Here is a 26,032-nt window from a genome sequence, read left to right on the forward strand (position 1 = left end):
GTAATGTTGTTTATAAAGGGAACGATATACGGTGATGTTGTTTATATAGAGAACGATATACGGTGATGTTGTTTATATAGAGAACGATATACGGTGATGTTGTTTATATATAGAACGATATACGGTGATGATGTTTATATATAGAACGATATACGGTGATGTTGTTTATATAGAGAACGATATACGGTGATGTTGTTTATATAGAGAACGATATACGGTGATGTTGTTTATATAAAGAACGATATACGGTGATGTTGTTTATATAGAGAACGATATACGGTGATGTTGTTGATATAGAGAACGATATACGGTGATGTTGTTGATATAGAGAACGATATACGGTAATGTTGTTTACATAGAGAACGATATACGGTGATGTTGTTGATATAGAGAACGATAAACGGTAATGTTGTTTATATAGAGAACGATATACGGTGATGTTGTTTATACAGAGAACGATATACGGTGATGTTGTTTATATAGAGAACGATATACGGTGATGTTGTTTATATGGAGAACGATAAACGGTGATGTTGTTGTTGATATTAAGAACGATATCTGAAGGCATACATCTGTACATTTGTTTAGTTTCTGTAAGTCACTATTTAAAGATATTTGAATATCTACACAATGTGATGAAAACGCATTAAAGAAGTATCGTCAGCACATAAATTTAAATCACTGTTCAAAGTATATTTTATACACAAATACTTTGTATATTCTCAAAAATGTTAATCTACTCCACAAAATAAAATATTTTTAATACCCATGTTTTTTTCAAGCATTTTTTGAAAAAAAACCCAGATATATGCCACTTTGAACCCGATGTAAAAAGCATGTTTATATGTCTATAGCTGTCGATTTTTAGAAGAAAGTAATACATTTTTGGAATTTGTTATGAATGATATATCTGTTTTGGGTTTGTTGAATTTGGGACCAGTTTTAAGAAGTTAAAGATATTTCAATATCAACACGAGATGATGAAAAATACATCGAAGAAGAATCACCAGAAAACAAATGCGAAATACCATCAAATTATGAACAATATCATTTACATATATATTAAAAATAAAAGGGGGTCCTAAGACGCTTCCCTGTGGAACACCTGCATTTGTTGATCCTGAATCAAAATACACATTTTCAACTTAAAGTTCTTGTCGCTGTCCAATTCCTATATACCAAACACGGTCAAACGAGGTGTGCTTTTTTCAAGAGAATAAAATATTTTATAGTATATTTCTAATAATTTGTGTATTGTGGAATGACGTGACATAATCTCGATTGTTTTTCATAAAATAATGAATATTGAGACACCTTAAAGGGACATTCCTTCGTTTGAATAAAGTTTAGGACGACAAAAGTTAACTTACTGGAAAATACGTATTTTTTCCAAGTAGTAAACGCTATAACCTTTACATTAATAACGCAGTTTTACTCTCAAGATAAACTAAAATTCTTCGAGTACTTAATCCTGAAAATCCTTAATTCGACCCGAAATATCACTAATTACCGCAAAAACATACGGTATTTGTAATACGATACGCCTTTATTCAATGCATTTTGGCGTTAATTTCATTACATGTAGGCACAAACACTCATATAATCATCGTTCGGACGTGGATTTCATCAATAGAAATTTGCATGTACATATTTGATATCCGAACATAGGAATGGCCCATTTCAGACTACTCCTTCGAACATTTTAACCATACAGAATAATTAAGTAATGAAGACGATGATTGAACACCAACTGTTTGTCCCCTTCTTTTTCCCTTTTTCCAAATTTAAGGAAAATCATACTTTTGGTTTAATGCCACTATTTTAGCTTATATAATTTGTATGACCAAACGTCAAAAGTGAATACGTGATGATCGTAGTGTTTCGGGTAAATGCAAAATATTGTATTCATGCGACATTTTCAAAATATTCTAGTATACGTCCTACACTTTAAGTATCTCAAAATCATTCAGTAATGATACAATTTGGAAAAAAACTAATCCTGTTAAACTAAGACTGTAGGTTTATTAGCATGAACACTTGTTTTAATATTTGATATAAAAATGGTCTTGTAAGAGGCATATTCACTGAGGACATTTTCAACATTGATATGTATATACAACTGCTTGTTTTAAGAGTTTGTCCTCAATAAGCTATATCATAAAAACTTCCCAAACCTTGAACCTAAACCCTGTGCCAAATAACAGATAGAACACCTATCAACCACAAACAGAGACTCCATCAGAAACATTCGAAAGAAAAACATTAAAACCCCGTCAAAAAGTGTACATGTGCATTTCCATTACTCTTTAAGGTCAAGATCAAGGTAAACAGTGGATAGCTAGGCAAGTAAGGGAGGTAATTGGGTAGAAGAGAGAGAGAGAGAAAAGTAAAGAACGGAATCCTGTTGATAGAGATTAATGTCAGAGGAGGCCAAGATAAGGATGTGATTCTGACACAAGGTACATAATGAAACAAGATATATACAATATGACAGGTATCATGATAGAGATTGGCCATACAGAGAGGCAACAGTTTCATCACAACAATAGCTTAATATACATGTATATTCAATACTCAATTAAGAAAAATACACTAGTCCTGACGAGCAGAATGGCTCCCTGTCTCTAGAATTTTAGAATTATAAAGAAAATTGAATATGATTTTGGTCCCTAGGATAAGTTTCAAACAAGGGGCAGATAATCTAGTTTTTGATTTTAGCTCGGCAATTATTAACAAAAAGAACTTATGAGTCTGTTGGCCTGACGAGTAGTAACAACATCAGTGGATACTACAGCAGCATTGATACAAGTTTACGTCCTAAATAGCCATAGAGATAAGCTTTCAACTCGATCCACATGATATTTTCTGGTGGTTTGTCAGCTGTCGTACACCGAGAAGATTATACATCAATACTATCAACCACGTGCTGACATGCATTCTGTATATGCACGTGCTGTAAAAAGACATCCCCCGCCATCATGGTGTCGCGTTTGTTTCAGAACATTGGCGACAAAGCGACACCGTGGAGTGTTTGGTATACAGCAACCTGATCTTGTTGTTTATCTACATTTGGTCGGTGACCTCTTCCCTTGGTCAAGGTAGTTTGGATTTGTTTAAATAAATAGAAGGAAACCTATAAACTTCCCGGGCAGCTAGCGTTGACGTTGACTCAGTGATCCTTCCACCATTCGGTATTGAGAGCATGCTGCATGATGTCGGATACATATTCCGGATAGTTAGCGTCGCCGAAGATTGTTTGACTCAGTAATCTTTTCACCATTTGGTATTGAGAGCATGCTGCATGATATCTTATACCTAAGTCACACTCCCGTATCACGTGCGGAACATACATGCACAACAAGTTTATCTGTGACGTCATGACCAAAATAAACGACATAACTGTTTAGGCTTAAGTGATGTCTGCATGCAAATCCCTGTCAATTGTTAGGACAATAAACACCTCAGCTTTTGCTGCTGTCTAATTTTAATGATGACGTCACGATGGGTAATATTTGGCATTAACAGTCCTTTAAATCACCCCTTTTCGAGTTATTTGATGCCGCGGAATCGCCTTGATATGTAAATATGTAGATATTATAACCTTGATGTATATTTGTAACTTTGATGGAAAATTACATTTGTTACAAAAAGAGGAACATTTTTGCAATGCGATATGAAAAGAGGGATTCAATGCGAATGAGGCTTCTACAGAAAAGACACTATATCATTATTGAATTATTTTTTATTTTTCATTTTTGCCCAAATTTTGAAATGTAAATTTTATATTAATTGAACAACGACTATATACCTACAAACTTATGATCACAATATACATTTTCATAAAAAACAATATTTGAAATGTTAGCAGTAATATTCCATGAAAACTACATCGTGCATGTCTGGTATTCGAAAAAGATAGGCAAGAGACCTGCATTAGCCCAACGCCATAACCTGATAATGATCGAGTCGTCCATTACGTTTGTTCATAGGGGACGCTCGGTTTATCAGTTTATACAAATCCATGGATCCAAAATTGATCAATTTAAAACATTACCCACTGAATTTTAATTTAATACAGATTTCAAAACAGAGTGCTATCGTCAAAAGACCATTGGGGTTTTGTAAATAGCTCGCAAATGGTTGCGTAATTCTCTCGCAGAATGTTAGCATGAGGCAAAAAAAATGGCAAAAAACACGGTACAATCTGCAGTAGTTACGATACATACCGCATGCAAGTAGGTTTTGATTACATGTTCAAAGAGTTTCCTCGGCAGTGGTCTATTCTCTGCTGTAGCTTAATTCAATTGAACATTTTGGAAAAACACTTATCTGTACAACAGTCAGTAGCCAAATCAAAGGAGCCAGAGGCTGTGTTGATGGTTACCAATAGATTAATACCGAGGAAAACGACGGTTCTGCCTTTGATGGGCTAATTCAGGGAAGCACCTCGGCATATCAGCGCTATTTGAACTTAACTTGTAGTATATTTGGAGAGTCTAATATTCCGCATCCCTTTGAAGTGTAACATTAGACTACTCCTAACTCATTTGCCGGTCAGCTGCCAGCAGCCTTCCTCTAAAGATTCCTTTGATCTGAAAACGAATTGGGTCGTAGTTGGTAGGAGATTCCTGTAGTATTCCTTCAAAACCATAAAACCTATCTGCAACAGCATTTGGCTTGCGATGGGCCATGTGTGCCTATAGGTCCAAAATCTTTTACATATATACAACACTTTGCACAAGTTTCCATTCCATCAGTTCTCTTAACAAAACGGGGGATATTTCTCCTACGCTCAGCTATGGATTTGCTCTTAACAGGTAAGACGATTTCTGATATTATTTTTCTATTGTTACGACATATGAATGTTTATTGATTGTTAAAACGAAATTTGACCACAATAACATTCTATGTAACTTAGGATTACAATTCACTCTGGTATTTTCCCCCTCTCATTTTCAGGTTACATTTTGTGTTCATTGTCAATTATTCTTGAGTAATAATTGTAATGTATTGTTATAGAAACTGTACATAGGTACATAACAACAATATAGATTAAACAGTTATTGTTAAGACTCACAGTGACCTCACCTAAATGTTATTTCATGTCTTTTTTTTAAAGAACTACTACCACAATAAAAAAAAACTCGAATTGAATGTTAAGTGAAGACTATTGGTAATCTTATTTATTCGCCAAATTGCTTATTTATTATGCCAGATGACATTTTTCTGATATCAGCTTCCGTTTCCTGAAATCGGCCCACTTTAGCCTCCTTTTACTGGAGTCAGCTTACTCCTTTTAGAGTTGATCTAAAATTGCAGTTAGTTATCATATTCGAAATTTTTATTAGAACTCAATCACCCTTTACAAAACTAATTACTTAGGCATTATGGCGTCCGCTGTTCCGATATGTAACAACCTTTATGTTATCGAGATAGTTCTGAGCCATGGTATGCCTCAGGCAGCAGGCGCAGCGCTGTAATGAAGGGGAGATAATCTAATACGTTAATGTAAAGATGATACAGAGTCTGACAATTTATTGTTTTAGCCAATTGATATCTGCTATGTCTATATATTAAATCAAATTTAAAATTCGTATAGTGAACTTGCTGTCGGTATTATATATTTTCATACTGTATATAACTTTATTCTTGCTAAGATCTGTTGATTGTGTACAGTAAATCGTGATGGGTCTATGGGGCAATGAATATTTGTATGTATATCGTGGTAGGGATTTGATGCAATGAACGTTGTATTTTTATCGTTATTGGACTATGGAGCAGTGATAGTTATATGTATATCGTGGTAGGAATATAAAGCTGTGATAGTTGTATGTATATCGAGGTGGGAATGTGAAGCAGTGTTTGTATATCGTGGTAGGAATATAAAGCTGTGATAGTTGTATGTATATCGTGGTGGGGATGTAAGACAGTGATTGTATATCGTGGTGGGAATGTGAAACAGTGTTTGTATATCGTGGTGGGAATGTGAAACAGTGTTTGTATATCGTGGTGGGAATGTGAAACAGTGTTTGTATATCGTGATGAGAATGTGAAACAGTGTTTGTATATCGTGGTGGGAATGTGAAACAGTGTTTGTATATCGTGGTGGGAATGTGAAACAGTGTTTGTATATCGTGATGGGAATGTGAAACAGTGTTTGTATATCGTGGTGGGAATGTGAAACAGTGTTTGTATATCGTGATGGGAATGTGAAACAGTGTTTGTATATCGTGATGAGAATGTGAAACAGTGTTTGTATATCGTGGTGGGAATGTGAAACAGTGTTTGTATATCGTGGTGAGAATGTGAAACAGTGTTTGTATATCGTGGTGGGAATGTGAAACAGTGTTTGTATATCGTGATGGGAATGTGAAACAGTGTTTGTATATCGTGGTGGGAATGTGAAAGTGTTTGTATATCGTGGTGGGAATGTGAAACAGTGTTTGTATATCGTGGTGGGAATGTGAAACAGTGTTTGTATATCGTGGTGGGAATGTGAAACAGTGTTTGTATATCGTGGTGGGAATGTGAAACAGTGTTTGTATATCGTGGTGAGAATGTGAAACAGTGTTTGTATATCGTGGTGGGAATGAGAAACAGTGTTTGTATATCGTGGTGGGAATGTGAAACAGTGTTTGTATATCGTGGTGGGAATGTGAAACAGTGTTTGTATATCGTGGTGGGAATGTGAAACAGTGTTTGTATATCGTGGTGGGAATGTGAAACAGTGTTTGTATATCGTGGTGGGAATGTGAAACAGTGTTTGTATATCGTGGTGAGAATGTGAAGCAGTGTTTGTATATCGTGGTGGGAATGTGAAACAGTGTTTGTATATCGTGGTGGGAATGTGAAAGTGTTTGTATATCGTGGTGAGAATGAGAAACAGTGTTTGTATATCGTGGTGGGAATGTAAGACAGTGTTTGTATATCGTGATGGGAATGTGAAACAGTGTTTGTATATCGTGATGGGAATGTGAAACAGTGTTTGTATATCGTGGTGAGAATGAGAAACAGTGTTTGTATATCTTGGTGAGAATGTGAAACAATGTTTGTATATCGTGGTGGGAATGTGAAACAGTGTTTGTATGTCGTGGTGGGAATGTGAAACAGTGTTTGTATATCGTGATGGGAATGTGAAACAGTGTTTGTATATCGTGATGGGAATGTGAAACAGTGTTTGTATATCGTGATGGGAATGTGAAACAGTGTTTGTATATCGTGGTGGGAATGTGAAACAGTGTTTGTATATCGTGGTGGGAATGTGAAACAATGTTTGTATATCGTGGTGAGAATGCGAAACAGTGTTTGTATATCGTGGTGAGAATGAGAAACAGTGTTTGTATATCGTGGTGAGAACGTGAAACAATGTTTGTATATCGTGATGGGAATGTAAAACAGTGTTTGTATATCGTGATGGGAATGTGAAACAATGTTTGTATATCGTGGTGAGAATGAGAAACAGTGTTTGTATATCGTGGTGAGAATGTGAAACAGTGTTTGTATATCGTGGTGAGAATGTGAAACAGTGTTTGTATATCGTGGTGAGAATGAGAAACAGTGTTTGTATATCGTGGTGAGAATGAGAAACAGTGTTTGTATATCGTGGTGGGAATGTGAAACAGTGTTTGTATATCGTGGTGAGAATGAGAAACAGTGTTTGTATATCGTGATGAGAATGTGAAACAGTGTTTGTATATCGTGATGGGAATGTGAAACAGTGTTTGTATATCGTGGTGGGAATGTGAAACAATGTTTGTATATCGTGGTGAGAACGTGAAACAATGTTTGTATATCGTGGTGAGAACGTGAAACAATGTTTGTATATCGTGATGGGAATGTAAAACAGTGTTTGTATATCGTGATGGGAATGTGAAACAATGTTTGTATATCGTGGTGAGAATGTGATACAGTGTTTGTATATCGTGGTGAGAATGTGAAACAGTGTATGTATATCGTGGTGAGAATGTGATACAGTGTTTGTATATCGTGGTGGGAATGTGAAACAGTGTAAGTATATCGTGATGGGAATGAGAAACAGTGTTTGTATATCGTGGTGGGAATGTGAAAGTGTTTGTATATCGTGATGGGAATGTGAAACAATGTTTGTATATCGTGATGGGAATGAGAAACAGTGTTTGTATATCGTGGTGAGAATGTGAAGCAGTGTTTGTATATCGTGGTGGGAATGTGAAACAGTGTTTGTATATCGTGGTGAGAATGTGAAACAGTGTTTGTATATCGTGATGGGAATGTGAAACAGTGTTTGTATATCGTGATGGGAATGTGAAACAGTGTTTGTATATCGTGGTGAGAATGTGAAAGTGTTTGCATATCGTGATGGGAATGTGAAACAGTGATTGTATATCGTGGTAGGGATGTGAGGAAGCTAGAGTTGTATGCATATCGTGGTAGGGATGTGAGGAAGTGTTAATTGTACGTATATCGTAGCGGAAATACGAGGTAGTTATTGGTTTATGAATATCGTGGTGGGAAAGTGAGGTAGTGACCGGTTCTATGTATATCGTGATAGGAGAGTGAGGTAGTGACCAGTTCTATGTATATCGTGATAGGAGAGTGAGGTAGTGACCGGTTCTATGTATATCGTGATAGGAGAGTGAGGTAGTGACCGGTTCTATGTATATCGTGGTGGGAAAGTGAGGTAGTGACCGGTTCTATGTATATCGTGGTGGGAAAGTGAGGTAGTGACCGGTTCTATGTATATCGTGATAGGAGAGTGAGGTAGTGACCGGTTCTATGTATATCGTGATAGGAGAGTGAGGTAGTGACCGGTTCTATGTATATCGTGATAGGAGAGTGAGGTAGTGACCGGTTCTATGTATATCGTGATAGGAGAGTGAGGTAGTGACCGGTTCTATGTATATCGTGATAGGAGAGTGAGGTAGTGACCGGTTCTATGTATATCGTGATAGGAGAGTGAGGTAGTGACCGGTTCTATGTATATCGTGATAGGAAAGTGAGGTAGTGACCGGTTCTATGTATATCGTGATAGGAAAGTGAGGTAGTGACCGGTTCTATGTATATCGTGATAGGAAAGTGAGGTAGTGACCGGTTCTATGTATATCGTGATAGGAAAGTGAGGTAGTGACCGGTTCTATGTATATCGTGATAGGAGAGTGAGGTAGTGACCGGTTCTATGTATATCGTGATAGGAGAGTGAGGTAGTGACCGGTTCTATGTATATCGTGATAGGAAAGTGAGGTAGTGACCGGTTCTATGTATATCGTGATAGGAAAGTGAGGTAGTGACCGGTTCTATGTATATCGTGATAGGAAAGTGAGGTAGTGACCGGTTCTATGTATATCGTGATAGGAAAGTGAGGTAGTGACCGGTTCTATGTATATCGCGATGGGAAAGTGAGGTAGTGACCGGTTCTATGTATATCGTGATAGGAGAGTGAGGTAGTGACCGGTTCTATGTATATCGTGATAGGAAAGTGAGGTAGTGACCGGTTCTATGTATATCGTGATAGGAAAGTGAGGTAGTGACCGGTTCTATGTATATCGCGGTACGACTGTGACGCAGAGATTTAATGTAGGGCAGACATTGGCTGTATTCAAATCGTACACTAGATGCCAATCACCCAGGTATATAAAACTCAGATAGTGGATTTTTTTATCCTGTTTAAATTCTATTACAGTTTTGACTCTATGATTTTAATGCTGCGCAAACAGAACCTAAAGCACAAACTGTTGCTTCTTGAACAGAACACAGTTGTTTCCTTTTCCTCAATACATGTCACATTCCCGTAGTATGGACTAGATGGTAATAAATCCCTGACATTTACCTGAAATCCTGTGAAACATAGCTCTATACTATAGCCGATCTGACACACACCAGACAGGACTCGTACTATCAAACGATAACGGATACAGCCTTGTTTTATTTGTCATAATTTGTAAACTCGCCGCAGATAACCTCGTCGAAAGCACCCCTGTCAAATTTTGTGAACATGTTAACACGTGTAATTGACGTGCGATCAGCAGAGGTGGAGATAGGGTTTGGGCGTGGGAGGTGTGTACATATACATTCTATCGATGGCTCTGGTTGGTTGTTTTCATGTGTCTCTCAACTACGGCAGTCTTCTAACAAATCATACACCACATACTATACATGCGATCATGTCGTTGGCACCTTGTTGTAACGATGACATGTTAAATGAAATATATGTTACATAGATGTGCTATGCTACGTTTTAGGAAGGATTAACATTTTTCTGTTGTTATGAGTATTCTAAGAGAAATTTCAGTGATTACGATTGCATATCTTGAATGAGTTCATCCAGACTTTATGACATGGTGGGGTTAATGTTAGTGCACAATCTGTACCGGTGTAGATTACAATGTTCATTGCATTGTTTTCACAACCTTTGATAGATTTAACACCCAATGTGACTGAACATCAGGCATAGCCTATAAGTACTCAAAGAAAGAACAATTCATTGTAAAGGTGTATACACACATTGTAAACATGTTAACAGATATGCTATAGAGTTTAAATTGTAAATATGTATTCAAATATGAGGAATATAAAATTATGTAAATATTAGACTAATAACCAGACAAAGATAAAATAAGGAAACTATGTCAAAATATATGTCCAGAAAATATTGACATTATAATTGGAAAAGTCAAGAATGTTAAGACCAATGATATCCGTATTATGTATGCACGATTTCATTTGCTGGCGGATTGCCTTATATCATTAATTACTTAAAGTATGCCTACGTTTTATCTGGCACCATTAAAGATAAACCATTTATATTAGCACATTACCTTGTTGATTATAATTTTGAAACTTGGCTGCCACGTATTTCAAATCCATCATAAATCACTCCATCATCAAATTTAAACATAGAAAATTAAATCGCCTGATCCAGGAGAGTTTGAATGAGACTTACCCCGGCGCAGTATTCGTGCCAGCGTTTTCCGTGAGGTTGTACAGTTCCACCTTCTATTTCGGAACTGATACTGACATTCAGCTAGAGCCAATTTAGCGCCGTTTGCCACTTCCTCTACAATTTCAATCTCATTCCGACAAATCTCCCGCTGTTTTCCCGCAAGTCGTCTGCTCTTTCGGCATATGCTATTCGGATCCATCACTAGAGGACTTCCCACCGCCCTATTCGTCCGCCAAGAAAAAAAGTTCCGAAAAAAAAAGAGAAAACAAAAGTGTTATAATTTTTTTGTGAAAAAATGGACGACTAACATATTGTATTCATCAATATATTATATTTTCTGTAGTTTTCGTTTCGTATTTTGACGTTCAGCTGTGAGGTTTATACATCTGGTTCAAGCACTTAGGCAGACAGAGCTGAGTTTAAACCTCGTTTTAGAGAGTAACAGAATAAGATTGGAGATTACAGGAGATGAGGTAGGGACTGTTGCCAGCCAGTTAATTACGATGAACACTTCTTTTGTCAGTCACGAAAAAACATAACAGCTTCAAATTCCATAAAACAAAAACTCATATGCAAAATATAGCAAATCCCCTAGTTATTAAGTGCGAATATTGGTATAGTGTCGAAGAAAATCAGGAGGGCGTCACCTTACAATGACGTGTACTATTTGACATGTATACTAACAGTCTGTATGTTTAGTTTGTCAGCCACTGCATCACATCTAAACGTTGTACAAAGGTCGCTACAATCAGCGAATCAGTTGTTAAATAATGATCTATAACATAAGCTGACTTTGTTCTCATATACGAATTGAGCCGAATTCTCAGAATTAAAAACGTGTACTTCTTTGTTAAGCAAATTTGCGAAGGCTAGCACGTTCTATTGGTAAATATTTTATCGCTTATTGTAAAAAGCTTATAATAAAAGTTATTTCATTTTCAAATGGCGAGTTTATAATCAAATGACCATAATTAGCCCCCTATCTCTGTAACAGTGCGTCTGTCCCACATAACCAACGTTCCAATGACAATGACGATTTCCATGCAGGTCTATATATATTTTTTTCATTATTGTCGTAGTTTTCTCGATTTTAAGTTTAAATTACTTTTTTGTTATTATGCCGGTATTCTCTGTTGCTTTTGTCCTAGTTTTCTCGATTTTAAGTTAGAAATACGGTTTTATTATTTTTTGTTGGTATTCTCTGTTTCGTTTAGAAGGAAATAATGGCACCAAATATGGTTATCAAAAAATAGCAACATTAAAATGTCTTTTGTCCTTTCATAAATATACAAATAAACAAAAATGTATACCTGTATAGCAGAACTATCTAGCTTTCCTTAAGATGATTGGTTACATTAATACAGTGTATATAATTATACTTGGTTGGATATATACTTAGTTTAACATGATAATTGCAGTGTTTAGAATTAGATGTCAGACTGTCAAATATAGCATTAAGGTTATTTATTTCATGACACAATACGATAATTTCTCATCAAATAACCTATAATGTCAATAAGATCTTAGCTTCGTAATATTTTGATGTTGTATTAAAAACAATTCATATATTTACCATATATTACGGTTATATTAAAGAGTCGGCGTACAGGTGAGTACAAATATTGATATGTCTTATGATGATAGTTCAATTACATAGATGCATTTTAAAAACGTTTGTCGAATATGATAAACATTTGTTATTAAGAATCTACTGATGATAAGACAGGGTTTAAGCGGCAAGCGATGCTTTAATGAGATTTTTGTGATATAAAATGTTTGTTGTGATATAACTTTATAGCGAAAAGTAACAACGAAAGCAGCATGGCTAAACCTAAAATAGAAAATAATAAATGATCATTGATTTGATAGCGACAGTACAGACAAGTTAATTGTCGAATTGTGACGATCCACCCCTATATCAAGATACAAATAAATTACAAATGATCACATATCAAACACAGATCACATAACAGTTGATATATAAAATAATATATTATATACTATATATAACAAACTGTCGATATAAATAAAAACATTTGGTACATAGCACGCGCTGTCTTCACATTGTTTTAATTTGCGCTTTTAGGCTATTTGCTTATATCCATTTGTGCACGACAAAATTATTATTGACAAAATGGATCATTAAAATAAATATAATGATATTGCTCGTTCCTTATCTACTTAACTTATTTATCGATTTAACCTATTTATCTGTTTAACATATTTATCTATTTAGCCTATTCATCTGTTTCGTGTTCTATATCTGTGTGTGATCGTTTGTAATTTACTTGTGTTTTGATAAAGGGGCATATTGCCTCCAAAATTCGACAATTTACTTATCTGTACTGTCGTTATTATTACAGGACCAAATATTTATATATATATTTATATATGTATGTGTATGTGTCTATATATATATATATTCGTATTTCTTCTGTGGTGAAATTGCTTTCGGCATTCAATGTCATAAATAAGAGTGCGCGCGTTTATATGGGACATGTAATGGGGAAACGCTTGATTTTTAGTTTGAAATAATTATACGAAATAGTGCCGAACCCATCATAAAGGTACATTTTGGTATACATCAATTTATGTAACAAGATAGACGCTTGGGTGTACGTCGGAAAACGCTACTGCGGAGTTTGTTTTGGCACAGAGAATGTTTTCCACTCTTGATCCCATCTCTACCGGAATGACATGTAAGTGGCTCACCATGAAATCAACACTTGACATGCAGGTCGTTGTGAATAATATTTAAAAATGTCTAAACTTCCGGTTCGTGGTAGCAGAATTGCACTTAAATGACATACATTTCAATTATCATAGTCATACTTGTAGGATTGATACAGAATCAATATAAGTTGTTACGAAGTCAGTCATACAGCATTTTCTAAAATAGTAAGATACATCTTAACTTCATAACATTTTCTCAAATAGTAAGATACATCTGAACCAAATAGCATTTTCTCAAAAAGTATGATACATCTTAACCAAATAACAATTTTCTCAAATAGTAAGATACATCTTAACTAAATAACATTTTCTTAAATAGTAAGATACATCTCAACCAAATAACAGTTGTAAATGCCTATACATTTAATTTAATATCCTGATAAACTCGCTTGATGATACTGGTGATAAAACATTATTTTAGGTTACGACACCATAAAGGGATGATTCCAGAGATATCATCCATTTGGTTAGATCCAAAAGGAACTTCTGGCCCACCCTTTTCTCCTTGAAAGCTTTCTCCATAAAGGAATGCGTGTTTATCCTAAATTGTCATACGAAGATATAAGTAAATTAACAATGGTTTCTATTTTCACCTTTGAAACGGAATTCATCAATTGTATTTCCTATATTGTTATTTTGATCAATTGTTTTATCTTACATCATTGTTTTACATTGTGTTGGAAGATCACGTGTAATATAAAATCTATTAAAGTGGGCTCTGATTTAGATAATATTGCCAGTGCATGTAATGTATTGCGTGAATTTTCAATGACTTTATGTTTCTAAATACATCATTTCACGTTATTTTGTACTTCAAATTCCATTTGAAAAACATCTACGTTTGAAGAGATCTGCCTTATCAATAATATCCACGTGCGGATATATCACATATATCTTCGGTACAGGAATCGACTAATGGATATTATAGAGATTACATTCATGTAAATTGGTCCTACCACCCAAAACTCATAATATGACTATCATACCCAGGGTACACGAGTGCATAGGCAAAACGTGTTGGGAGGGCCGCCAAATTCAACGGCAATTTCTTTATCCCTCTATAACTCAATTATTCCTGGTTCGTGGTCTTTGGCAATATACGAGTTTAATTTCTTATCTATCTGACATGTAAAATCAGTTCGTTTTTCATTGTGTACTTCAACGTACTTCGACCGGTGTTACGGACGCATAGAGCTTAGCTATGCCTCTTTCTTCTCCAGACATTTCGCTTGGTACTATTATTCCCAGTTTTGTTATAGACGCTTAGAATCATCAAAATGGAATTTGATTTGTTTAACGAATCATTAATGTTTCAACCTTTTTTTAATGAAGGTGTGTCCACGTAATTGGTACACAATGTTATTATATTTAATTGATACGCAATGCTATTCTAGGTAACTGAAATGCTATGCTATTCTATGTAATTGATACGCAATGCAATGCTAGGTAATTGAAATACAATGCTATTCTAAGTAATCGATACACAACGATATTCTACGGAATTGATACACAATGCTATTCTACAGAATTGATACACAATGCTATTGTACGTTATTGATATACAATGCTATTCTATGTAATTGATACACAATGCTATTCAACTTGATATACAATGCTATTCTACGTAATCGATACACAATGCTATTCTATGTAATTGAAATACAATGTTATTGTACATTATTGATATACAATGCTATTCCATGTAATTGATACACAATGCTATTCAACTTGATATACAATGTTATTCTACGTAATCGATACACAATGCTATTCTATGTAATTGATTCACAATGCTTTTCTATTTAATTGATACGCAATACTTTTCTACGTTATTGATATACAATGCTATTCCATGTAATTGATACACAATGCTATTCCATGTAATTGATACACAATGCTATTCCATGTAATTGATACATAATGCTATTCCATGTAATTGATACATAATGCTATTCTCAGTAATTGATACACAATGCTTTTCTACGTAATTCATACTCCATACATGTCTTCGATCATAGATTATCATTGTTATCAATTTTACACTATTTTATCACCGAAACTACATTCAAATAAAATCTGCTATCTTCTTATTCACAAAATTATTTTTTTCCATCTCGTGAAATAAAATACTATGACATATATAATTATCTGTGTGTACATTTCCGTTTCCGTTATCATAACTCACAAGTGAAATGATAGTTAAGCTTTTCTTTTTAGTCTCCGAGATTTGTCCTCGCTTAATCTTTTTGTTTTCTTCTATTAACCGTTTAAACTATCTTTCCGTCTTATATTGATACTTCCATGATTGGATTCTAGTATCACTAAACAGAACATTGTAAGAATCTAGTTTCTATCTCCTAGTATCGGTTAACAAATGATAGTAAGAATGCATTCTCTAAGATTTAGTACCGGTGAACAGGTTAGTAGGAATCTAAATTCTAACTTCTTGTATTGCTAGATATGGGATGGCCAGAATCTAATATCTAACCTCTAGTATCGGTTAAGAAATGATAGTAAGAATCTAATCTCGGAAATCTAATACCGGTTATCAGGTTAGTAAGAAGCTAATTTCTAACTTCTCGTATTGCCAGACATAGGATGGTCATAATGTAATTTCAAACCTCTAGTATCGGTAAACAGGATATGGTAATGATGTAGTTTCTAACCTCTAGTATTGATTAACAAAAGATGAAAGAATTTAAATTTTGGTTGCGGTTTACAACGTTTTAGACTAATAGACTATTGAGGTAATGAATTGTGTGTGTTCCCATCCGTTAAAATCACATTAGATGCTGATAAACACTAGTGTGACGTTGCAGACTGATTTTATCACGCGAACAAAGTTATTATAACAATAAAATGTCGTACAGTTCCGATTACATTTTATATTGTTAGATTATAATTATAACGGGTATAAACTGTGAAGTAACAGCTAAAATCATTAATTACAACGTAAAATATAAAATATTCTCCGGAACACAATCTCTCGTCAATATTTTGGTAATCATAAGTCATTAATTGATGTTTTCAGAGATTACCATGATTTATCAAAATTGGAAATATGAAAATTTCATATGCATTTTGGTTGTTTCGGTTCAGTATCTTTCATTTTACTGAATGTTATTCCATAATATACACATTATAATAGTTTAGCCTTGTGTGGTAGTGGAACAGCTCTAATGTCAATCGATATGCATGTAACCTGCTTGAAAACACAGGTACGAAGATAAATGGATGATTGAAATCTGTGACACTTGATATCACCATACGATGTCACAAACAGAGCAGATAGCAGAACCGCCTACAATGTGATTACTGAAACAACTTCAATAAATAAAGGCAAACGAAACACTGTCAGTCGCTCGTGCGACAAAAAAAAATATAAAATGTTTCAAAATCAAAGGTTTCGGAAAGAAATTTGGATAAACCCGGGAGTAAGTATGATAATTATGACCACCTATTTCAGAAACAGGGCAACAAGTTAGAATACATTCAATGTAGTCATACAATTAAGCAATAAAGGACATTCTACACTTGTGATATCAATGGAATGTAAAAATGAATACAAATATATACAAATAGCGGACATATTGCTATCAATGGAATAGAAAACTACATCGTCGGTGATATACGTGGAACATAAAATCGTACATATAGCGGGTCATAGTGATATTAACGGAATATATAAACGTACAAATTGTGAGACAGAGTGATCTTAAGGAATATATAAACGTACAAATTGTGAGACAGAGTGATCTTAAGGAATAGAAAAACGTTCAATTTCCGAGACATAGTGATTTTAAGGAATATATAAACGTATAAATTGTGGGACATAGTGATTTTAAGGAATACATAAACGTATAAATTGTGGGACATAATGATTTCAAGGAATACATAAACGTATAAATTGTGGGACATAGTGATTTCAAGGAATATATAAACGTATAAATTGGGGGACATAATGATTTTAAGGAATAGAAAAACGTACAAATCACAAGAGATAGTGTTATTAATGGAATAGAAATAATTACAACTTGTGGAAGAAAGTGATATTGTTGGAATAGAATACAAGATAAATGGCGGTATATAGTGACATAAAATAGAAACGAAAAACGTTCAACTACCTATATAGATAGTATTGCTTAAATGGAATAGCGTTATTGCTTAAAACTGGAGAAGATTGTAGTAGAAATAACTAAATGTAATGACAATGTCCTAAAGGCTCAAGATGAACACAGGAGTAGATGATCAGGGAAGAGGGGTTCCACTTGTTAACCTTTCCGTTCCACGGTTGTATTGTAGTATATCAGTGTAGGATCCGCGATATCATTGTCTGAGTTATCATTCATACATCCAGGCTTACAGGTCATAAGCGTTCGACAGATTATACATCTTAAACGTAATGTTAGGGAAGGACATTAAAAATCTGCTTGTTTTAATGGTATTGTCTAACATTTCAAAACCGGACCTCATGAATGACACGCACTTTAATTCCTACATTGCCATTTAAAACGAAATATAGTGTTGAATACAAAGCCATATCTTAAATCATTGCTTCAACTGAATGTTTCAATTATCCACAAATGTTGTCTTAGAATGGTTGGAGAGATATAAATATCGTTATATATTAATTTAACTACAGATACATGAAATACTTTTGTTGTAGTCATGTTTAAACTTACTTTAATAATATGTCGGTTAGATATGTTCAAATGTGTGCCAATGTATGATTATTGCTATTGAATAGAAGTGTATAAAAACCATGATGTTCAAACAATGTCACATTCTAAACAATTAATTTAGGTGAATATTGTGTATGTATTAGATCAATCATACTTTATAACCGCAAATACTACAAATGGTTGTGAATTTTCAATACTTTATACCACTGCGCACACTTAATAAGTATGGCATCATTTTCAATACTGTTCATTTTTATTACTTTGCATTTGAAAGTTACCAAATTTGCATTGATAGTCCAGGTATGTATTTCTGGTATGCGTCACTATGAGAATTCTATAAAAGAAATTGTAATCACCATAAATCGCCGAAAATTTCAAATAACAATACTAATCCCCTAATTATTTAATTGTAATATCAGTAACACCACCACCCCCCCCCCCCTCCCTCCCCCCCCCCCCCCCCCCCCCCCCATATATGTTTAATTGTTTATCGGTATCCCATATATATTTAATTGTTTATCAGTATTCCATTTATATGTCATTGTTTTTCAGTACCCGATATATATTTAATTGTTTATCAATATCGCATATACATTTAATTGTTTCTCAGGTATCCCATATTTCATTCTTTATTATCAATATACCATATACATTTCATTGTTTATCAGTATCACATATATATTTAATTGTCAATAAGTATCCCATATATATTTAATTGTTTATCAGTATTCCATTTATATTTAATTGTTTATCAGTATACCATATATATTACGTTTTTAATCAGTAACAGGTGTTTATTACATCATTTCACAGTCCTGATTACATAATACATTGTTTGATATTATTTGGTATACAATATATCGTTTAAAAGTGAAACAATGGTAATTATATTTAATATTATTATGTTTTACGCATAACAATGTCAATCAATATTTATTATATAAACAATTCTTAAGAAAAGTAATTATTTTACATTTTTTACAAAAGTGATGAGTTTACATTGTTAAAAAAATGATTATATAACATTGTTAAACATTAGTAATTTCATATTACATTGCTTAAATATAGTTATCATTTCTGATATTGCTTCAGCAATAGTAATTATATTTTACCTTATTAAACAATAGAAATCATATTTTACCTTGCTAAACAATTCTAATTATATAATAAATTGTTCAGCAAAGCTGATCAGATATAACATTGTCAAACAAACGTTATCATAGATAACATTGTTCGACAATAGTAATTATACAACATAATTGGACAATATTAATTAGATATTACTTTGTTAAACAATAGCGTTTGATATTACACTGTCGAATAAATAGAATAAAATATGCAAGACATTTTTAAATTAGCCTTTAGCGACTTGCATGTCAACGCGAATAACTTTATCTAAATGAGATGCGCTGTTTATGTTATAGCCAGCCAATAGTCCATTAAAAGGTGCGCATCACTACATAGTTGTTAAATAGGTCAAAAAACAATTAAGAAAATGTGTTTCCTTATATTGTGGTAAAGTAAATATGGTAAACAATCTATTGTCGAAATATGCTTTTGTGCTATAAGTACGCTTATATTATATAAAATAAGAACGCCTATATTTGATTATACAAAATAAGTACATTTATAGTATACAAAAGAGGATTTTTCGGTTCCCACGATATCGATCTCAGAATTCTACTTACTTTTCAATAATTATTTTGTGACCGATTCATCCTTATATAATGTATTTCCTTTTTAATGTAAAAAAACGGAAACGGAAAAGGGTAGTAACATCTTAATTTTAGTACGGAGAATTATTATCAGGTCGACCTAGATAAATAGATTCTAAAATAATAAATTCTTTGAAAGTATGGTATTTATCGAAATATATAAACGGTTTTGCAAGAGCCCATTTTTGAAATCATAATAACTACTTTAGTTATGATAGGTTTAGGATTCCACGTGTGTTTTATGTTTGTCTTAAGATGTGCGCTGTTACTTGCCTCTGAGTGAATTCCTGGTATCTATGATAAGATTACACACCTAATTGAAAAAAGTTGCAACCACTTGTAATTGTAAATTACTTTAACCAAGCTGTTGCTTTCATATCTATGTAAACGATGACCTGCCGAGATTAAGTACAAGCCTTGCGAACCACAAAATGCATTGTTTTAAGTCTGTAGATTGTGATAGTAATCAACTCTCAGCGGATAAGTTACGCACCCTATCATATGGTACGTCTCGTCACCGCGCCCTCTCCATCCCCGTAACAATCTACTAAAATCCTTTACTTATCAGAGGAAGGGAGGTGTTAATCGTGTTTTCAATACCCCAATACCATTCGTGTTAATAGGACCTGAACTGAAAAAAAAATCTGACTGGAAAAACCGATGGTATAAAAGCATTTACTTATAAATACCAATGCTTCATTTTGTGTCATGAATTTTACTTATAGATTTTGTCCAGAATATTAATAAAAAAATGTTGGTTTGATGTTCTGTTTAAAAAATGTAGTAAGTATACGGATAAAAAAGTCTGTGCTTTTAGCAGGCCAATATATAATGGGCAATTAATTTATGTAAGATTGGTCTGCGGTATCTTATTTATATAAGATAGGTGTACAGTAGTCTATGTATACAAGATCAGTTAATTAATGAAAGTTTGGTGTGCAGTAGTTTATTTGTATAAGATTGGTGTGCAGCGGTTGATTTATGTAAAATTGATTTACAGTACTAGTTAATTGATGCAAAATTGATGTGCAGTAGATGTGTCTGTAAAAAATGTGTGCGGTAAGTCTATGTTTCTTGCAAAAATGTTATCACTTGTTTTACATACATCGTCAACTGTAACATTTTGATATTAAAAACTAAAAGAATTGTTTTTTAAGTAATAAGGATACATCATCAAAATTTTCTTCTGATATTGTGTTGATATCAAGCATACATAATGGGTACGACTTACATTATGAAATTCAACAATCGGTTTCCTTCTTACAACAACGGACAATTTATTTTCAGGGGTTTAGTTGTTTTCTCACATTTAGCGACGTTATGCGTACCGCTTTGATAAAATATTACCATATTCAATATACATGTTTGGGTTTGACATTACATATTGATTTCCAGTTAAATGTTTCTAAATGCCCCTGACAACTACAAACAGTAATGATAACTATAGTAACTCTGTTTAACATGATTTTGTGATTAACCGCGTAATGGGAACTCCATTTGGCAAGGAAGTATCGGCAGTTGTTGTTCATCTTCTAAAAATCCCTGCTAATATATTTTGTATTGTTACAAAATGGGTACAGTGTCCATCGAGTGTGAAATACAAACAGCTGCTTTTACACAAGTGTGTGGTTTACTTTACCTAAGTACCTGCTACTAGATGGTATCGTTGAGTGTCTACCAAGCGTAAGCCTGAGGAGGCAGTTCAGATTCAAGAAAAGTTAACATATTTTAATACAGAGAATGTATGCCTCGCATATTATTGTCTGCACTCGATGAACCATGATTCTCAAGATTTACATACAGTTTAAAAAATATATACGACATTACAGCGTATGGACACGTGTTATAAGACACCTGTAAATAATTTACTTATATTATATACACCTGTAGGAAATAATAGATTATTAATATATGTATCATTTGAGTTGTGTTATTGTTGTCGATATTTTGTTATTCATGTATATGTTCCGTAGTTCCACGGACGACCCTGATATAACTTAACACTAATTAAATTATTCTAGTAAAGGTATGATTATACTTTAAACGTCTATTGAGTTAAAGAAATGTTTATTTACTTGAAAACGTTTAATTCCCGGAAACAGTAGTCAAAATCAAATAGTTCTAAGTTTAAATGAATATGCCAGTCGTTTTCACGTTTTCAGTTTACTAGCAATTGTTATCTAATTATTACCGAATTTATTGGACTGTATTAAATCATGCATATCAGTAAATGACTTTTATTTTAAAGTATCTACATCATGTACCCTCAAGAAAATATTACCTGATATCGGTAAAGTACAAGAGAATTAAATGTTATTTCAAAATAAGCTACTCAGCTATTCCATATGTCTACAGCATATCAGCTTGTTGAACACAGACTCAGCATTTCAAAATGTCAGTTAATGATTCAAAGTAAAATGTTGTGTTTACTATACACGTCTTCCTCTTTTAAGTAATTAATTGAACGGTCACACATTTACAGGGTTACGACTAAGGTTATCGGCAACATTTCTCAATGATAGCTGAAGCTTAAATATGCATCAAGTTGTAACAGGAGCGAGACATGCTGCCGGATTCTACAAAGGTCGATGAAAATAATTTGGAAGTAACTATGATATACTACTTTATGATCAAAGGACTTCAAACTGTCGAACGGTACGCCACGGGATTTAGTAAAAAGGAAATAAATCAACTTGCATTATTTGTTAAATATTTTAATAGTTTGTTTATTTTATTTGCTATTAAATGATCTTAAATTATTTATGATATCAGTTAATAGTAAAAATATATATGCATTGTATTCCAGAATAAATATTCATTTGTTTTTCTAATTAGGATATTCGAGCGCAAGCAACCATTTTGTAATATATCAAACAAATTGATTATGTTTTATACTGAAGCAAAAATAAATAATTAACTATATGGTATATGTTTTACCTTTTTACAAACACGTTTAATTATGTACACAAATACAACAAATTAGGTCATTATGATAAGTAGATTGTGAAATGCTACCCGGTCAATTTACCACGTAAACGCTTTGATTATTCTATAATAGTATGTCTTTAAGCGTCTTTGTGATGTCGGTCTGTGTATCTGAGTGAGCGATGATATGTAAATGATACCCAGCCTATCAACAGAGGTCACCTTAGGTCAACGCTATTCGTTAGAATCAGCCGGTCTAAAACACGATGACCCAGGCTAGACTATACAGACAAAGTCTGTGTGTATCAACACAGGGTTTACCGTGGAATCTATCTTTGTCATCTATGTAATTATCCCGTATAATTAGCATCTTAATTAAACATAGAATTATCATATGCTAGAAAATCCATACAAATAGTGTTCATTATCACATGTTTTTCGTAAAAGTATATATGCAGTTTCCAAAATGCCAAAACAATAACCGAACAATTCAAGTTTAATTATTTTGATGTTTGAGCCGATGTGTTGGTTTAAAGGACATTTACTTTATCTGATTTCTTTCATTACAAGATTTAGTCTCTTCTGAAATAATTAATGCGCATTGATAATGGATTAAATAAAATGAAATATGTGTAAGTATTCACTTTGCATATAATCAAAATATTTTATGTATATTTTATATCTTTACAAAAAAAATCTATCTTTCTTTCAATACATAATTATAAAAGCAATGTATGCATTTGATTAATGTTTAATATATGAATATGCTAATGAGATGAATAATTGTGAATTACATGAATATGTAAATGAGCTACTTACCACCATAGACCTATGATATTGGTTGGACACAGCAGATAAAAGTATACAAATACAAGTACTCCTTGAACTTGCATGATTTGACATGCAATGACCGAGAGTCCTTCGTGAGAATTGCTGGACTGTTCGCCGCCAGTTATTATACTGGTATTACGTAATTCGTATTTCCAATCTCCAAGAAGAAATAACACCAGGTCTTCGTCGATAACCCCAAAAGTAATTCACGAACAATTCCATACGTATAACCGTGTAATGATATAGTTCTGACTGGTACACTTACACACATACATTACATATATACATGCATGCAAGAGGCTTGTTGCAGTTTATTTGGGAATGAATACTAACAAATTGCGTATTGGGAGAGCTGGAACCACATACATGTCAATCAGTTCCAATCACCCCTGTTCCTATAACCACAACAACAGTGTGTACCTGCGTGTGGCTGTCTACCCCGGGGTAGGATGGTATGGACGGCGATCCAAGGACGGGCTTTTACCCCCTTAGACATTTCCTCATATCCGAACTTAAGTCCGTCCTATGGTAGACAAGTAGTACACGATAAATGCTAACTCCACATGGGTAGTTCCAATGTAAGTCGAAAATCACATCCTCTGAAATAGTGTGTTTGGGTAGCCAGTGCTCCGGTGTCCTGTCACGGTGAGAATTCAAGTGAACCATGGCTCAGGTGGTCCCAACTACATTATATATGACTGTGAATGTGTGTATCCTGACGATGAAGCATTCTTTTAATATCTTTAGAGCTGGGTCTATCTCTACAATCCCGATTTCCTCAATATGTATAGAGAGTAACCGTTACGTCACTTGTTCCTTCCTGTGCTGAAAATCCTCCGATAGGGTTTGTTGGCGACCTCATACAGTTCCAGCTATCCGGTAAGGCCTCTAGTGATCAACACGGTCTGTAAAGAGGTACATCAGATAGTCAGATTTTGATAAAACATGCATGGCGAATGTATTGACTTGATGTACTCGCTCATCATTAAAACATTTATGACAAATCCCAACTTGATGGCTAACCGCATCATCAGAAAATAATCATTGTGAGGATTGGTCTCAGTCAGGAAAACTACCAGGAACTAATATAATTGAAATGAATGGGAAGAAAAGCACTAAGTATACTTGATATGATGTACAGGTGACTTTCCTAGCGGAGTATCACAGGTGAGGCCTTGTCGTTGTGTGGCTCACCAGCTCTATATGGTGTGCTGGGGTACTATTGTGGTGTTTCTCTTCACAATAGTAGGACTCGTTTGATCAGTGACCCCGGCAGACCGCGTTATCTGATACGACTATGATAGCTCAATATATGGGAATAAAACATACGCTTAGATTTGAAGTTAATACTTGTTTTTCGACTACGTTTTCCCCTTTCAATATATGACCTCTTTCGAATGACATCGCATCAGACAGCTTTGTTTTGATGTGGATTGAGACTGATGCGCGGTGTATGATGACCAATGGATTGTCAAGACGAATAGTTCGAGGGTTAACCCTAAAAAGTCCTATAGGTCTATCTTCATTGACGTATTGCTTAATTACTTTAAATGTAGACCACACCCCGTCATAATATATAATGCATTATAGAGTGCAATAAAAATCTAAGGTAATGTAAGAATTATTTCATTACATATAGGCAATGTACTTTTCATCATTCGATAGTGAATTCCAAAAAGTAGACAAATTCCTTAATAATGTCAGAATCTATAATGCCATGCATTGTGAAATGCAAATCGCAGGTAAAGTAAGAATTACTACATTATTAACAATGTAATGTACTTTTCATTCGATGCGAAATTCCCAACAGCAGACAAACTCCATATATGTTTCAGCTAAATAAATAAAAATATTTCAAAAATTTTATTTAAAGCGACTTGTAGCTAATGAGGCTTGATTCATCGTAAGGTTGACGATCATCGGTGACAGGATCCTTACATGTACAAATCATTAACCCAACCTCCTAGCCCACCCAGCTATCGGCTCTTTGAAGTTCGCCAACACCGGTCAATACCTCAGACGACGCTTACAACACCACCGTATTAGCAAATAATATATTTTGCTCGGAGATCGTCGTTCAAACAGACTTGTATATATCGTGGATGTTTCACCTGGTTTCTGGCGTTTCAATGACAGCACAGAAAACGGCCCACTACGAAATAAGCAGGGCAGCTATCACCCTTTCATCATCTACATGCTCGTTTATGATTCATTTGTTTATTATGCTA

The 26,032-nt window shown here is 34.1% G+C and overlaps 1 protein-coding gene across 2 annotated transcripts in view; it reads right to left on the bottom strand.

Annotated features, from left to right (window-relative positions):
• Nucleotides 1-26,032, bottom strand: part of LOC117317763 (protein Wnt-6-like) — a 116,369-nt gene that overhangs the window by 13,606 nt on the left and 76,731 nt on the right. The window contains exons 2-3 of one of the 2 annotated variants that reach the window (XM_033872690.1): nucleotides 23,793-24,709; nucleotides 10,919-11,139 (exon numbers count right to left, since the gene is read on the bottom strand). In XM_033872690.1, coding sequence (XP_033728581.1) covers nucleotides 10,919-11,139; nucleotides 23,793-23,866 — 295 coding nt within the window. In that variant the 5' untranslated portion in view covers nucleotides 23,867-24,709. Of the gene's footprint in view, nucleotides 1-10,918; nucleotides 11,140-23,792; nucleotides 24,905-26,032 lie in introns of those variants that run through there. The other variant, XM_033872691.1, reaches the window with a different exon arrangement.

This window comes from Pecten maximus, chromosome 19 (assembly GCF_902652985.1).
Source record: "Pecten maximus chromosome 19, xPecMax1.1, whole genome shotgun sequence".
Taxonomy (NCBI): Eukaryota; Metazoa; Mollusca; class Bivalvia; order Pectinida; family Pectinidae; genus Pecten; species Pecten maximus.